This window comes from Cricetulus griseus, chromosome 4, assembly GCF_003668045.3.
Source record: "Cricetulus griseus strain 17A/GY chromosome 4, alternate assembly CriGri-PICRH-1.0, whole genome shotgun sequence".
Lineage (NCBI taxonomy): Eukaryota > Metazoa > Chordata > Mammalia > Rodentia > Cricetidae > Cricetulus > Cricetulus griseus.
Window position 1 is genome coordinate 82,398,711 of NC_048597.1, and position 15,187 is coordinate 82,413,897.

The window sequence follows — 15,187 nt, forward strand, 5'->3', positions numbered from 1 at the left end:
ATTGTGTCCCATTGTACACATGGAAAGGCAGAGGAAGAGCAGTTGGCAGCCCTCGTCAGTCCCAGAGAGAGCGCATGTACAAGAGTCTCAGGAAGAGGGCCCCAGGAAGTGACCTCACTTCCTTAAAATTCTTCAGATGGAATGTGGAATCCTGGTTACTAGGTAGCTGGAGGCTGGCAGCAGCCTCAACTGACTCACTTCTCTGGAGGTGTTTGAACATTCAGGATGTTCTGCTGTTTCCAGACTTCTGAAGGCTCAGGCCACCAAAGAACCAAGAGGCGTGGCCTTGGCTACCTTTGGAGACGTTGGGTGCGCCCAATTACACAATACCTATGGCCACTTTCCCACAGGGAAACCAAGGTAATACAGGCCAACCTGTAGCAGGAAACCTTTCTGGGCCCCCTGATCCACCACAGTCTCTGATGGGGTGTGTGTTCCTGTGAGAACCCTGAGGAACATTTTTTACGTCTGCTTTTCACTTCAGCATGTGTTAATGGGTTGGTGATGTTTCTGAGTTTTTACTTTAAATTCTCCTTCCTTCCTTGGTCTTTCCTCAGAGTAAAAGGAAGCTGAATAAGCCCCCCACGTTCAAACCTAACAGCCCAGACTACCTGGAAAACTTCATATCTTATATTCCAACTGCAATTAAGAACCAGGACATCCTTGAGATATATGTATTTTTGGCTGTGTACCCGAAGTTTGCCACCGCCTGGGAGGTGCTGGACCTGATAATGGAAATGTGAGTGCTTCCATGCAAGTTCAGGCTCTCAAGCTTCCTGCTCTGGTTTTAGGGAGGCTCTACTCTTCTCTAGGACTGTATGCTCTCATAGGACAAGGATGATTGTACCCCGGCATCATTGGTCCTGGGTACTGGCCCTTCAAAGTGGCATGGCCAGAGATGGGTTGGGGGAGGCAACTCTAGATTGTGTCATTCACTCTCCCAAGAACTGTCAGACACTCTCCTTTCTTATGCCTCAAGCAGGGCCTTTCCCCCATTTGTACCAAAAGTTCAAGACACTATCTAGGTTTGATGGGATGAATAGAGCCAGACACGAGTCCCTGGTGGTTACCCAAGAAGCCCTGTACCAACCGAGAAACCTAGCAGGGCGGAGCTTAGGTTCCACGCATTCCGTGAAAATTGTTGAAGAGCTGTGAGCTCATTTCCAGAACCTCAGGATGGAAGTCAGAACAGTGCAAAGAACCCTCAGCACCCCCATCCTCTTCCTGGCTTCTAACACACACCAGATTCCAATAGCTCCCTCTAGATCTCTTGGTGGGTTGGGGACACTTGGACTTAGCAGTGACACGCTCATGGATTGACACAGGTATGGATCTTTCCGGCCTGACTGTGTGGAGGATCAAGAAACAAATACGTGAGTGGGCTTGGGTGAGGAGGGAGGTAAGAGCCTCTCTGAACAGTGGGATGTTTGGGGTGGCTAGGGTTGAGGGATTTCCACTAGAGGGACAGTGCCAGAGACTTCACCTATAGATGGAGAAAAGCAGAGATTCCCCAATGGTCTCCTTGGTTCTCAGGAGCACAGGGATGGATGAAGCTAAAGGGCCATAGGGAGATCCATCCCCACCACAGCCCAGCCCAGTTTTCTCAGTCTGTTCTCCAAGGGACAGAAAGTGTCTGGAGCCCTCTCTCTATAACCCACACTCCTGACCTCTATGCCCAGCAACAAGTGGGCTGGGCAGCCTTTTCCTCATGTGAGGGACCTCTGCTGTGCTGGTGAAGAAAGGCCAGGCTTCTGACTCTACTTCTACTTCTTGCCAACCTTCTCTCCCATGCAGTGCCATATTCAGCTTTCTGTCCATGTGGGTCCACACACACCCCCAGGACTTCTGTGATTATCCTGACGTGGCCACAATGAAGCGGCTGTTGGACTACATAAGGCTCAATGTGCCTTCCTCAGATGTCACTATCCAAACTGAGGATCTCCTATCAGTGCTGGAGGAGCAGGAATTGGAAAAGGATGAGGAGGCCTCGGGTAGGTGTCTGGGAAGCTCGGAGGTGGTTTTGGTGATGGGTTGTACCAGGGAATTCTCCAGATAGATGCCCGGGCTTTGAACTAGAGCTGGACGCCAGTCAGGTGAGATGTCCTGTGGTGGGGACAGGGAACTGGGGATTCTCTGACATGAAACAGACCTTGTGTGACCAGCAAGGACACCTCCAGGAAACTCACCTTTTCCTGAAAACGTCTAGGGTACCTCCAGTAACTGTCCATCTCTTTCTGTCCTAGATTGTGGCCTCTTGAGGGAAGGAACTCCAGAAACCCCAGTGCTGGATATCTCAGGGATGGGAGAGACTCTGCCTCTGAGAGCAGCTTCAGTGGCAGGGCCATGGGGAGATATGAAACCCCAAGATGACACTAAACTCATAGACCTGGAAGATGGGGAACCAGATGTGCCAGAAGTTGAACCAGTGCAGCTTCTGCCTCCAGACCAGCCTCTGCCCACATCAGCTGATACAGAGAAACCTCTAGATGTGGCCCCCGATGTTCCAGCTGTCGAGCAGATATTTGTACTTGGTGTTGTGCAGTTAGGTGACCCAGAGCCCTTTTTCCCTCTGCCTGAAGTTGACATATAGTTGGGTAATAGAGTTACCTGCTGAATTCCATCTCAAACCAGCTCCACTTCCCCTCTTCAGAGAAAACATTTTTAATGTTGATTTTTTTATTGTTGTTTACATTGTTATCGTTGCCTTTCATTTCACTTCATTCTTTTTATTGTTGTTTTTATTGTTAATATTACTTAAAATTTTGTTTAATTCTTTTTTATTGTTGGGTTGTTATTTATGCTTTAATATTAATAAAAATTTATTTTTTACTTGTTTTAAATTATATGGCTCAGTGACTCCATGTCTATTCCCCATGTGGTATATTCTACTCATGTCTACCAGTGGATTGCAGCTCTGAGCTGCTAAAACCTGGCTGGAGAGTTTTAGTGGCCCTGGCTCCTTGACATCTGACACTTTCTTCCCCATCACAGATTCAGACCAGATGAAATGATCTCCTCAGTGGTGACAGGTGGACAAGATGGAACAAGATGGTAGATCAGTGATGTCTACTGGGAATATTACTAAAAGATGAGGGAAGAGTTGACTGAATAAAAAGGAATCTCTCTGGGCAGAGTAACCTTTGCCTGTCATCTTCATTAGGTTTCTATTACTGTGACCAAAAGCATTACACTATTACACTGACCAAAAACATCTTGGGGAAGAAAGGGATTTATTAGACTTCCATTTCCCCATCACAATGCATCCTGAGGGAGGTCAGGGCAGGAACTGAAACAACAGCCATGATAGAACACTGCTTACTGGCTTTCTCCACATTCTCAGCTGTTTTCTTTCTTTTTTTAATTTCTATATTCTTAATTTTAAATTTTGATTTAAATTTTTTACATTTTCTATATCAACCTCAGTCCCCCATTCTTTCCCTTCTCCCCTTTCCCCCTCCCCCTATCCCTCAACCTCATCCACTCCTCAGAGGGTTTAAGGCCTTCTTGGGGTAGTCACCAAACTCAGGAATACAAAGTTGAGGCAGGACCAAGCCCCTCCACCCTGAGTCAAAGCTGGGCAAGGTATCCCGACCTAGGTAATGGGCTCCAAAAAGCCAGTTCATACACCCAGGATAAGTCCTCATCCCACCGCCAGCCCTCCCCCAAACAGATCAAGCCACATCTTATGTAAACAAAGACCACATGCTCAGGGGTGGCACCTCCTACAGTGAGCTGGGCCCTACAATATCAACCATTAATCAAGAAAATGAACCACAGACTTGCCTAAAGGACAACCTGAGGGAGATGTTTTCCCAGATGACCTTGGCTGTATCAAGTTGACAAAACTAACTGGCACAGATGTCATTCAGTGCTGGGGAAGCTGGGGCAGAGAATAGCAAGGTTGTTGAAGCCAGCCTGTGCTCTGTGGCTAGAACCTGTCACCACACCACCAACAAAAATGGAGTCACTAGTGCCAGTCCTTTCATGAACAGCTAAAACAAGGCAGTATAGAGAAATGATCATTGTGCATGGTTGCCTGGCATGGCCTCCAGTGTTCCTGCTTGCGTTCCCTTTATGTTATTTGATTTAGATATCAGACCTTTTACCTCAAAAACCGGTAGTGTAAAGGAAGATGGGGGCAATATAACTGTCCTGGAAACAGTGAGGGTCCTCCAAAGAGACACTGTGCCTTCCCAATTGGACACAAGGAGATTGGGTCAATGCACCCCAGTAATAATGGGAATCACTCCAGGAATTTTATGCAGGCAAAGGAAAAAGAATGAAGCCTGGTGCTGGACTTAGGGAAGGAAAACTTGGCTCCCTGTAAGATTCACAGACTTCTGGTCACTTGTCAGATCACCTTGCAGGGGACACTGGAGCAGAGGGACTGATGGTTCAGTGGTGGACACGACCACACCTTAATCAGGACTGCTTCGTTTGACATACTTCTTGCTTCATATTAAAACCAACTCTTCAGGTCAGGTCCGTAAATATGAGTGGGTGTCACTGGACCCCATTATTAGCTCCTCTTCCCAATGTGGCTACTTGAACTAAATCTCTTTCTCTGTGTTCTTTTGCTTGTTTTTGTTTGTTTGTTTGTTTGTTTGTATTTTAGTTTTGAAACAGGATCTCTCCGTCTGGCTTTCTGAGAACTCACTATGTAGATAAGCCAGACTGGCCTTTAAACTCATGGACATCCACCAGACTCTGCCTACGGAATGCTGGGAGAAAAGGTGTGTACCACCACACCCAGGCTTTCCCTGCTCTTCACTGTTGTCTACCAGGCCTGTGGAGGATAGGTGACCAAAGTCTTGGTTGTTAGACGTGCCAGAGCCCAGGCTCTGACCCTAACAAGCCCCCGGAGCATCCCTGCCTGTAAGCTATCCTATGAACAGCCCTCAGGTGAATGTCTGAGGAACTGGGGTGTCAGGAGACAAGGTGTGGAGTCTGACTGGTGGAATACTGCGCCAAGAAGGCCCCAACACTACCCCTGAGATGAACAACAGGCCCCCCTTGGTTACCTAGGCAAAAGATGATTAATCAGACCAGGTTGGGGGCTAAATTCTTAGACCTACCTTCTTTTTATTTTTACATTCCAATCCCAGTCCCCTTCCCTCCTCTCCTCCCGCTCCTCCACTGCTCCCCACCTCCCAGCTGCTCCTCAGAGAGAGTAAGTCCTCTACTAGGAAGTCCATGAAGTCTGTCCCATCATCTCGTTGAGGCAGGACCAAGGCACCTCTCCACCCACAGCCCTGTGTCTAGGCTGAGCAAGGTATCTCTCCATATAGAATGGGCTCCACTAAGTCAGTTTGTGCATTAGAGTTAGATCTTGGACCCACAGCCAGAGGCCTCATATATTGTCCTAGCTGCACCATTGTCACCTATATTAAGGGAGTCTAGTTTGGTCTTAGTAGGTTCCCCATTTGTCAGACCAGAGACAGTGATCTCTCACTAGCTCGGGTCAGCTGTTTCTGTGGGTTTACCCATCATGGTCTTGACTCCTTTGTTCATATTATCGCTCCTTCCTCTCTCTGATTGTACTCCAGGAACTTGGTCTCATGGTTAGTTGTGGATTTCTGCATCTGCTTCCATCTGTTTCTGGAAGAGGAATCTAGCTTCTCTGGGGTTGTGGATTGTAGGCTGTGTATCTTTTGCTTTATGTCTGGTATCCACTTATGAGTGAGTACATACTATATTTGTCTTTCTGGTTTTGGGTTACCTCACTTGAGATGTTTTTTTTTTCTAGTTCTGTCCACTTGTCTGTGAATTTTAGGATGTCATTGTTTCTTACAGCTGAGTAGTACTCCATTGTGTAAATATACACAATCTGCACCAGCTTGTTTCTTAGATCCATCTGATTGGAAAATAATTTTCCCAACCCCTTACTCTGAGGTATTGTCTCTCTGTGAGGTTGAGGTGTGTTTCTTGTATGCAGCAGAAGGATGGATTGTGTTTTCATATCCAATCTATTAGCCTGTGTCTTTTTATAGATGAACCGAGACCATTTATATTAATGAATATTAATGACCAGTAATTGTTAGTTCCTGATATTTTTGTTTTTGTTGTTCATGATGGTATTGTGTGTTCAGTTTCGTTCTTTGGGGTTTGCTGCTGTAAGCTCATCTATTTCCTTTGTTCTTGTGGATGTGGGTGATTTTCTTGGGTTGATGTTTTCCTTCTAGTACTTTCTGTAGGGCTGGATTTGTGGATAGGTATTGTTTAAATTTGTTTTTTATCATGGAATATGTTGTTTTCTCCATCTATGGTTATTGAAAGCTTTGCTGGGTAAAGTAGTCTGGGCTGGCATCCATGGTCACTTAGTATCTGCATAACATCAGACCAGGACCTTCTGACTTTCTTTGTTTCTGTTGAGAAGTCAGGCATAATTCTGATAGATCTGCCTTTATATGTTACCTGGCCTTTCTCCTTTGCAGCTCTTAATATTCTTTCTTTCTTTCTTCTGTATGTTTATTGTTTTTATTGTTATGTGGTGAGGGAACTTTTTTTGTCCAGTCTATTTTGTGTTCTGTAAGCCTCTTGTATTTTCATAGGCATATCCTTCTTTAGATTGGGAACATTTTCTTCTATGATTTTTTGAATGTATTTTCTGTGCCTTTGAGTTGGAGTTCTTCTCCTTCTATAGATATTATTTTTATGTTTGTTCTTTTCATGGTGTCCCAGATTTCCTGTATGTTTTGTGTTAAGGATTTGTTGGATTTAAATTTTTCTTTGACCAATGAATCTATTTCCTCTATTGGATCTTCAACACCTGAAATTCTCTCTTCCATCTCATGTAGTCTGCTGTTTGTGCTTGCTTGCATTTGTGGTTCCTGATCATTTACCCAGATTTTCCATTTCCAGAATTCCCTCAGTTTGTGTTTTCTTTATTGCCTCTATTTCAGATTTCAAGTCTTGAATCATTTCCTTCATTTGTTTGATTGCTGTTTCTTGGTTTTCTTTAAGGGATTTGTCGATACCTTCCATTTTTGTTTGTCTTTTCCTCAATTTCTTTAAGGGAATTTTTAATTTCCTCTTTAAGGGCCTCAATAATCCTCATCAAGTTATTTTAGGTCATTTTCTTCTACTTCATGTGTGTTGGGATGTTCAGGTCTTGCTGTTGTAGCACCACTAGCTTCCAGTGGTGCCTTATTGCTCTTTGTATTGTTAAGTGTGTTCTTACCTTGTTGTCTACACATCTCTTTCTCTAATACATATAGGTGGAGCTTGTGCTTCAGGTGGGAGTCTCTCTTTCTCCAGTTGGGGACTGTGGCTCTGTTGACTACTCCTTCAGGCACAAGCAGAGCAGAGCCTCCAGTGAATGCTCCTCCTGGTGGAAGTGGGCCCAAGGCTCGGGTGGTAGCTCCTTCAGATACAGGTGGGGCTAAGGTTCCAAAGGACACTCCTCCCCCTGGAAGTGTGGATGGGGCTGAGGGTATCTGGAGCCTCAGTGGGGTATCTCCAGCCAGGAAATGGCAGTGGATGCTGGCTGGGACACAGGTGCTCTTTCCCAGAAGAACTTTTTGTGATAATTTCTAGAAGCTACTGCTGGAAACTGCTGCTGTAGTCTCACCCAGCAATTGCTCCTCACTCCTGGGCCTGAGGCTGGGGCCTCCCTTTGACACTGCCCTGGATCTGAGGCTCATGGCTCCACTGACACTGCTCCAGGCCTGAAGTTCTTGCCTGAAGCTCATACCTCCCTCTGTATGAAGCCTCTGCTTCTGGGCTGGGATTCAGACCTTCCACTGATGGTGCTCCAGGCCTGAAGCTTGAACTGTTATGCCCAGAATGCAGGACCCCCAAAACATGACCACCACAGAGCTAGGTACCAATGCAATCAAACAGGAATTTATTGAGAGCAAACTTGAGTTCAGGCCTTCCAGCAGCACTCAGACACAGCAGGTGAGAGGAGCAGCCCAGAACCAGCAGGGGAGTGAGCTTATAAAGGGAAAACCACAAGCTAGGGGAGTACAAGCCATGGTGTTTTTCTGGTTGGTTCAGGGGGGATGTTTCTTGGGTGGATTGGCCCTGGAGTTAAGCCAACATTCAGAAATTTTCATTAGAGCATCTGGTGACCAAGATAAGATGTGTTTCCTAGTGTCAGGCCGATTCAGCAGGATGTGGGGGCCCTGGAGCAACTTTTAGCTGTTTGTGGTTTTACCAGGAACTGGCTGCAGGGGCCAGTCAGCTGCTTCTCAAGATGGTATCCAGCCTAAAATGGCATTAGTCTTGCCTTCTGGTGCCTGATCTCTCAGAACCTCCTCACACTCACACTTTCTTTCAGTGAACACGGTCTCCATGTGAACACAGACTGGGATGGGGATGTCACGCAGGGCCACCCAGAACACACAAGGGCTTGGTTCTCCTTGAACGTGGGACAAGCCTCAGCACTCCTAGGTAAAGTTAAAACTATCTGGAAATCTGCCTTTGAAGAATTTCCATCACTTACCCCACCACCCTCAGAGCCCCAGAAAACAAACTGCCAGTCCTGATATGGCTCATGCTGCTGCAGGAGGGAGGCACCTTTCACAGAGCCACCGGCACCTGCTCTGCAGAGAGTCAGATAAATGGAAAGCTACAACATCGGATTTCATCTTAACAGCCTATCAAAGACATCCAAGTTAGGAGTGAAGCCCTTCCCAATCCTGTTGTATTAAGTTCACCTCAGCAGCTACCCCTATTCCCATCCTATATGAAATGTCACTGAGATGCCAACAAACAGGTCAAGGAAGGTCTCCTTGTGTTTCCATGGAGAACCACTGCCCTCTAGTGGCCAGAAGAGGAAGAACAATGTCCTTAAGGAAAGGCTCACAGGCACTCCAATTCTCTCTCTCTCTCTCTCTCTCTCTCCTCTCTCTCTCTCTCTCTATATATATATGTATATATATAACATTTATATATATTAATGTAATATATATAAATATATAAATATAAATAAATATATATTGCATTTATATATATTATATATAATATAATATATACATATATACATATATACATATATACATATATACATGTATACATACACATACACATACACATACACATACACATACACATACACATACACATACACATACACATATACATATACATATACATATATATATTACATTTCCTCACCATGGTACTGGGAGAGAATTTGTGCAATTTCTCAGGAGCACAATTTAGCAATCCTCAATTTAAAATGAAAAAAAAAATATTTGCCCTATACAAACTAAGACAGGTTCTAGAAGTGACAAGAGTATTTCTTCTAGAATCTTCTACTCCATAAGAACAGGTTGACTATGTTTCCCTCTAATGAAGCTATTGGGCTTTTGACCCTGCCCTGTTGCATGACTGACATCTAAGGCCAGGCTCTGAGAGACCGTCTGCTGGGTCACCACTAGTGTGCTGTGGGGAAGCCAGACCCCAGCTGTCCCCACTGGCAGACAGCATAGCATCCCTTGGCAGACCTGAGTCAGCAAGGCTTTAGACCCTTGAGACCCCAGCTGCTGTAGCCCTGCCTGCATTCTGGGCTACAGCTCCACCCATTCCACGCTGACCTGTCACCAAAACTGCACAGCTGTAGCCAAAATAAGTGTGGCCATCAACCGAGGTTGCTAATATTTGAGGTTCTTTGTTGTGGAATATTATGTTAAGATTTGTTACATTCATTTATGCTGTAAAACATTTGTTTAATGATGAAAAGGTGTGTTGCATTCTTTTATGTTGCATTTGTTTCTCTTTGAAGCTGTGTTATTGTGCCAGCCTAAAACACCTCATTGGTCTAATAAAGAGCTGAATGTCAATAGCTGGGCAGGAGAGGGATCAGCAGGACTGGGGGGCAGAGAGAATAAATAGGAGAGGAGAGAAGAGGGAGGACCCAGAAAAGAAGGAGAGGAAGATGCCAGGAGCCAGCCATCCTGCTACACAGCCAACCACCAAGTAAGAAAGGAAGAAAAGACATGTAGAATAGGGAAAGTTAAGGGCCCAGAGGCAAAATGTAGAAGAAGGACAGGTTAATTTAAGTTAGAAAAACTAGCTAGAAATAAGCCAAGCTAAGGTTGGGTATTCGTAAGTGTATTTATTGTGGAGTTGGGTGGCAGGCTCCCAAAGAGCTAAGAGTTAAAAAAGAAAAGAAAAGAAAAGAAAAGAAAAGAAAAGAAAAAGAAAGAAACCAACTATAGTTCGTGGTATGATATTTTAATTAACAGTACAGAAATAAGTGACACTAATCATGGTTTCTACAATGGGCTACTGTGACCACAGAGAGAACAGAAATGGGCTGGAGAAATGGCTCAGCAGTTAAGACCACTGGCTGCTCTTGCAGAGGATACAGGTTCAGTTCCCAGCACTGACACGGCAGCTCACAACCCGGTTCCAGGGGATTCAACACACTCTTCTGGCTTCTCTGGGTACTGCACACATCACTGCATAGACACATGCACTCATTCACGAAAAATAATAAGATAAATTTGTTAAAGAACTAAAATATTCTCTCAATTATGTAAATGATCATTCTAAAGAACAAAACCATTTTCTTAGTTATGTAAATGATCATTGTTCTTGATTATGTAATGTGTAATATGAGAATGCTGTCATATATTATATATATATATATATATATATATATATATATTGAGCATATCCCCTGGCATACATACTTCTATCCCCATAAGTCCCTTTGAACTCCATTGGTCATTGGTCACTTTTAACTTGCTAGACACTTTACAGCATATATATATATATATATATATATATATATATGCATTTTGTATTTCTGTAAAATCTAGGGATCGTAAATTTAGTCCATTCTTTTTCCTTCCTTCTGGTTTTTCATAGAATTTTAAATTTTCTCGTTTATCCATAAACAAGCCTGAAACTTACTTAAATATGAATGAATTTTGAACTGGTCATTGAAGAATGAAGATCAGGAAATTTTACCACAGCCCTTTTTTTTTTTTTTTTTTTTTTTTTTGTTTTTTGGAGACAAGGTTTCTCTGTAGCTTTGGAAGTTTGCCTAAAGTTAGTTCATACTTTCCCTGGGGTAAGGAATGTTGGGAGAGGTGTTGACACCTACAAACCAGAAGGCCGACACTAGTGCCTGGGGATGCAGAAGAGGCACACGGTTGCCTGTGGAATAAACACTAGAATGCATAGAAAAGGAGAGAAGCCCAGCCTGGTCCTCTAATGGAAAGGCACCATTAAACATGAGCGCATACAGTTTGCTTCTGTCTCTTTCCCCAACCCTAACCTCATCCTAAATATCCCTAAGGCCACCTAAGCATGTTCCTTTCAATACTAACATGCTCCTGGGCATCTGTAAGTGGGTCCTCTGTGTGCCCTTGTGAGAGTGTGGGTGTGAGGACATGGGCACCTGTCTCTATTTGTGCCTTCACATCTTGTGACAGTGGTATGGGGTTTCCCAGGTATAGGGTATCTGTGATCATATCCACATGATGACACACTAGGAAATCAACACTAGAATGATCTATAAGGAGCAGGCCAGGACAGTGGAAGACCCTAAGAGAAATTCCTTTTCCTGGGATGCTTGTGGTATAGAGGGAATAGTTTGGAAAGCTCTTCTAGCTTCTCAAAGTTGAGGGTCTGGCTGAAAACAGGCTCCACAGGTCAGTGTGTGGCATGAACATATAGATGCCATTGTGTCCCATTGTACACATGGAAAGGCAGAGGGAGAGCAGTGGCAGCCCTGGTCAGCCCCAGAGAGAGCGTATGTGGAAGAGTCTCAGGCTGGAGGGCCCCAGGAAGTGACCTCACTTCCTTAAAATGGTCCAGATGGAACAAGGACTCCTGGTTGCCAGGTAACCAGAGGCCAGCAGCAGCCTCAGCACCCTCAACTGACTCAACTGATAAAACCGACTCGCCCGGAAGCGCTTCAGAGATTAAGGAGTTCTATACTTCTGCACCTCAGGCCACAGAAACATCAAGAGTTGTGGCCTTGGCCACCTTTGGAGACATTGGGGGCACCCACTCGCTGTTTTTTTCAAAGAAAAATCGAGGTAACACAGGCAGGCCAAGGTTTCCTTTCTGGTCCCCCTGATCCACCACAGTCCCTGCCTGGGTGTGTGATCCTGTGAGAACCCTGAGAAGCATCCTTTATGCCTGCTTTTCACTTCAGTGTGTGGCAATGGGTTGATGATGCCTCTCAGAGTTTCCCCATTTAAACCTGCTTTCTTCGTTGGTCCTTCCACCAGGTAAAATGGACCCAGACTCCCACCTTAAGGCCCTCAGGCTTGGTCATAACAGCCCAAACTAAGTAGTGAAATACCTAGCAACTGCTGTGAAAACCCATGACCAATACTTCGTCATTACTTTCCTTGGTGCCACCCCTGGGAGGTGCTGAACCTCCTAATGAAAGCGTCAGTGGCTACAACTAAGTTCAGGGCCGTGAGCCCCTGGCTTGGTTTGAGGAAGACTCGTCTCTCATAGGAATAGTACAACTGTCCCCTGGCAGCATTTGTCTGCTGCCTGTCCCTTCAAAGTGACAGGACCAAAGATTGAGGGCAGGAAGATGAATCTAGTTTGGGAAATTTACTTTTGCCCAAGAAGTGTCAAACACTATCTTATGCTTTGAGCAAAGCCTTTTCCCCATTTGGAAAGAAGGTTCTAGACCCTATCTGGGTTATATGGGACCAATGGAGCCAGACGAGGATCCCCGCGGAGTCCCCAGGAAGCCCTGTCCAACCTGAAAAAGGAGTAGCTTGGGTTCCACCCATTGCATGAAGATCCTTGAAGATCTGTGAGCTCATCCCCAGTCCCTCAGCATGGAAGCCAGAACAGTGCAGAGAGCCCCCTGAACTCCCACTCTCTCCCTGGCTTCTATTTCTATTCAAGCAGCTCCCTCTAGATCTCTGGTGGGTGGGGGATACATGGCCTTAGCTGCCCTCAAGAAATGCCACAGGCCTGACTGTGTGGATGACGGGCATATAAAGATGTGAGCGGGCTTTGGGTGGGGAGGGAGGTAAGAGCACAGATATGCACAGTGGGATGTTTGGGGTGGCTAGGGTTGAGGACTAAGCCGTCACCAGTCACCTCCCCTTGGGATTCCCACTAGAGGACAGTAGCAGAGACTTCACCTGCATGTGGAGAAAAACAGATCTCCATGGTCTCCTTGGTTCTGAGGAACAGAGGGATGGATGAAGCTAAAGGGCCCTACGGGAGTCCATCCCCACCACAGACCAGCCCAGTGTGCCCAGTCTGTCTTCCAAGGGAAGACAACCCCACACTCCTGACTACTATGTCTAGCAACAAGTGGGCCGGGCAGCCTTTTACTCATGTGAGGGACCTCTGCTGTGCTGGTGAAGCAAGGCCAGGCTTCTGAGTCTACTCGTGCCAACCTACTACTCGGCCATGCAGTGCCCTACAATTCTTTTTTGGCACTGTGGATGCAAAGAGTGCCCCAGGATTATAAGGGGTCTCCAGTCCGGGTCACCCCAAACGAGCTGTTGGTCTACCTGTGGCTCAGCATGCCTCTCTCAAACCTCCGCATCCATGTCCAGAAGCTTATACCACAGCTAGAGGAGCTAGCTGTGAAATGCTTGAAGATGGGGAGGTTCGAGGTAGGTGCCTGGGAAGGGAGGGCGTAGTTTCTGTGATGGGTTCCGAGAGGGAATTCCCCAGAAACCTTGACCTCCAACCAGAGGTGTCCATCGGTCAGATGACATGGCCACTTGTGGGAAGAGGGGACTGGGGATTATCTGACATGAGCAGGCCTTGTGTGACCAGCAAGGCAGGTCTCTGGGAAGCTCACTGCATCCTGGAAATTTCTAGGCCACCTCCACTAATGGTCTGTCTCTTTCTGTCCTAGATTGTGGGCTCATCAGGTCAACAACTTCAGAAGCCCCAATGCTGGATGCCTCAGGGATGCAAAAGACAGTGCATCTGAGAGCAGCTTCTGTGGCAGGGCCACAGGGAGATCTGAAACCAGCTTCTGTGGCAGGGCCACAGGGAGATCTGAAACCCCAAGAGAACACTGAGCTCATGGACCCAGCAGTTAGAGAACCAGCTGTGCCAGAAGCTGAATCCGTGCAGCTTCTGCCTTTAGATCAGTCTCTGCCCGCATCAGCTGATACACAAAAATCTCTATGTGTGGCTGCAGATGTTCCAGCTGCCAGGCAGGTATTTCTACCTGCTGTTGTGCAGTTAGGGGCACCAGAGCCTATTTCCCCTCTGCCTGATGTTGACATATAGTTAGGTAATAGAATTACCTGCTGAGTTCCACACAGAACCAGCTCCATGTATAAGCTGTCCTTCCTCTCTTAAATACCTCCTTAAATTTCAATTATGTTTTATTGTTTTCATTGTTGAATAAAAAGGTATTGTTTATTCATTTTAAGTGATATTGTTCAGGGACATGATGTCTATTCTCCCCACGTAGTACAATCTACTTGTGTCAAGGTGCGGATGGCAGCTCTGAGCTAAATATGGAACATGGAAGGAGGACCCTTGCAGAGCATCCTAGAATCAGGGGAAATCAAACTGCTGATGTGGCAGAAAATGGCAAGGAATGCAAAGGATACAAGTGTGAATGGGTAGTCCTGTGCTCAGTGGCGCCCTTGACAGTTAGGGACGTAGCTTCTGAGCTCAAACACACTGGGGTCCACAGACAAGGGTTTCCCTTTCTTCCTGGGCTTCTGCTCTGTCAACTGGACAGCAGAGCCGTGCAGTGAAGTCAGCTAAGCTGTAATGGTGTCCACCCTGAACCCAGAGGCATGCGTATACACTCACTGCTCCTTGTGACATTTTGTCACACCCCACCTAACATGTTTAAACAGATCATTTTCTTGTTGTGTATACAGTGTTCTGTCTGCAAGTATGCCTGCAGGCCAGAAGAGGACACCAGATCTCATTCTAGATGGTCGCTGGGAATTAACTCAGGACCTCTGGGAAAGTAGCCAGTGCTCCTAACCTCTGAGCCATCTCTGTAGCCCATCAACAGATCATTTTCATAAAGAATTGCCAGGCTTTCCCCACAATTCTGAGTGTGACTGGCAAAAGATGTTGAGCCCATGGAAATTTTATACATTTGTCTGTGGGGAATGGATTGGATGCAGTCTTACTGTTCACTATATACTGGCAATCCTCCACAGGACAAAGGCAGCAATCACCGTTACACCATCAAAAAATGGCTGACGGTGGTCCTAGAAGACACTGAGTGGTGTCAGGCCTTTGATGGTGTAGGGCAGCT

The 15,187-nt window shown here is 45.8% G+C and overlaps 1 protein-coding gene across 1 annotated transcript; it reads left to right on the forward strand.

Annotated features, from left to right (window-relative positions):
• The first annotated feature begins 225 nt into the window (after positions 1-225).
• On the forward strand, positions 226-14,190 carry LOC100764810 (ral guanine nucleotide dissociation stimulator). Its single transcript, XM_027413406.1, has 6 exons — positions 226-360; positions 558-739; positions 1,326-1,373; positions 1,795-1,991; positions 2,244-2,546; positions 13,808-14,190. The coding sequence occupies exons 1-6, from the start codon at positions 226-228 to the stop codon at positions 14,188-14,190; spliced, it is 1,248 nt and encodes a 415-aa protein (XP_027269207.1).
• The last annotated feature ends 997 nt before the right edge of the window (positions 14,191-15,187 follow it).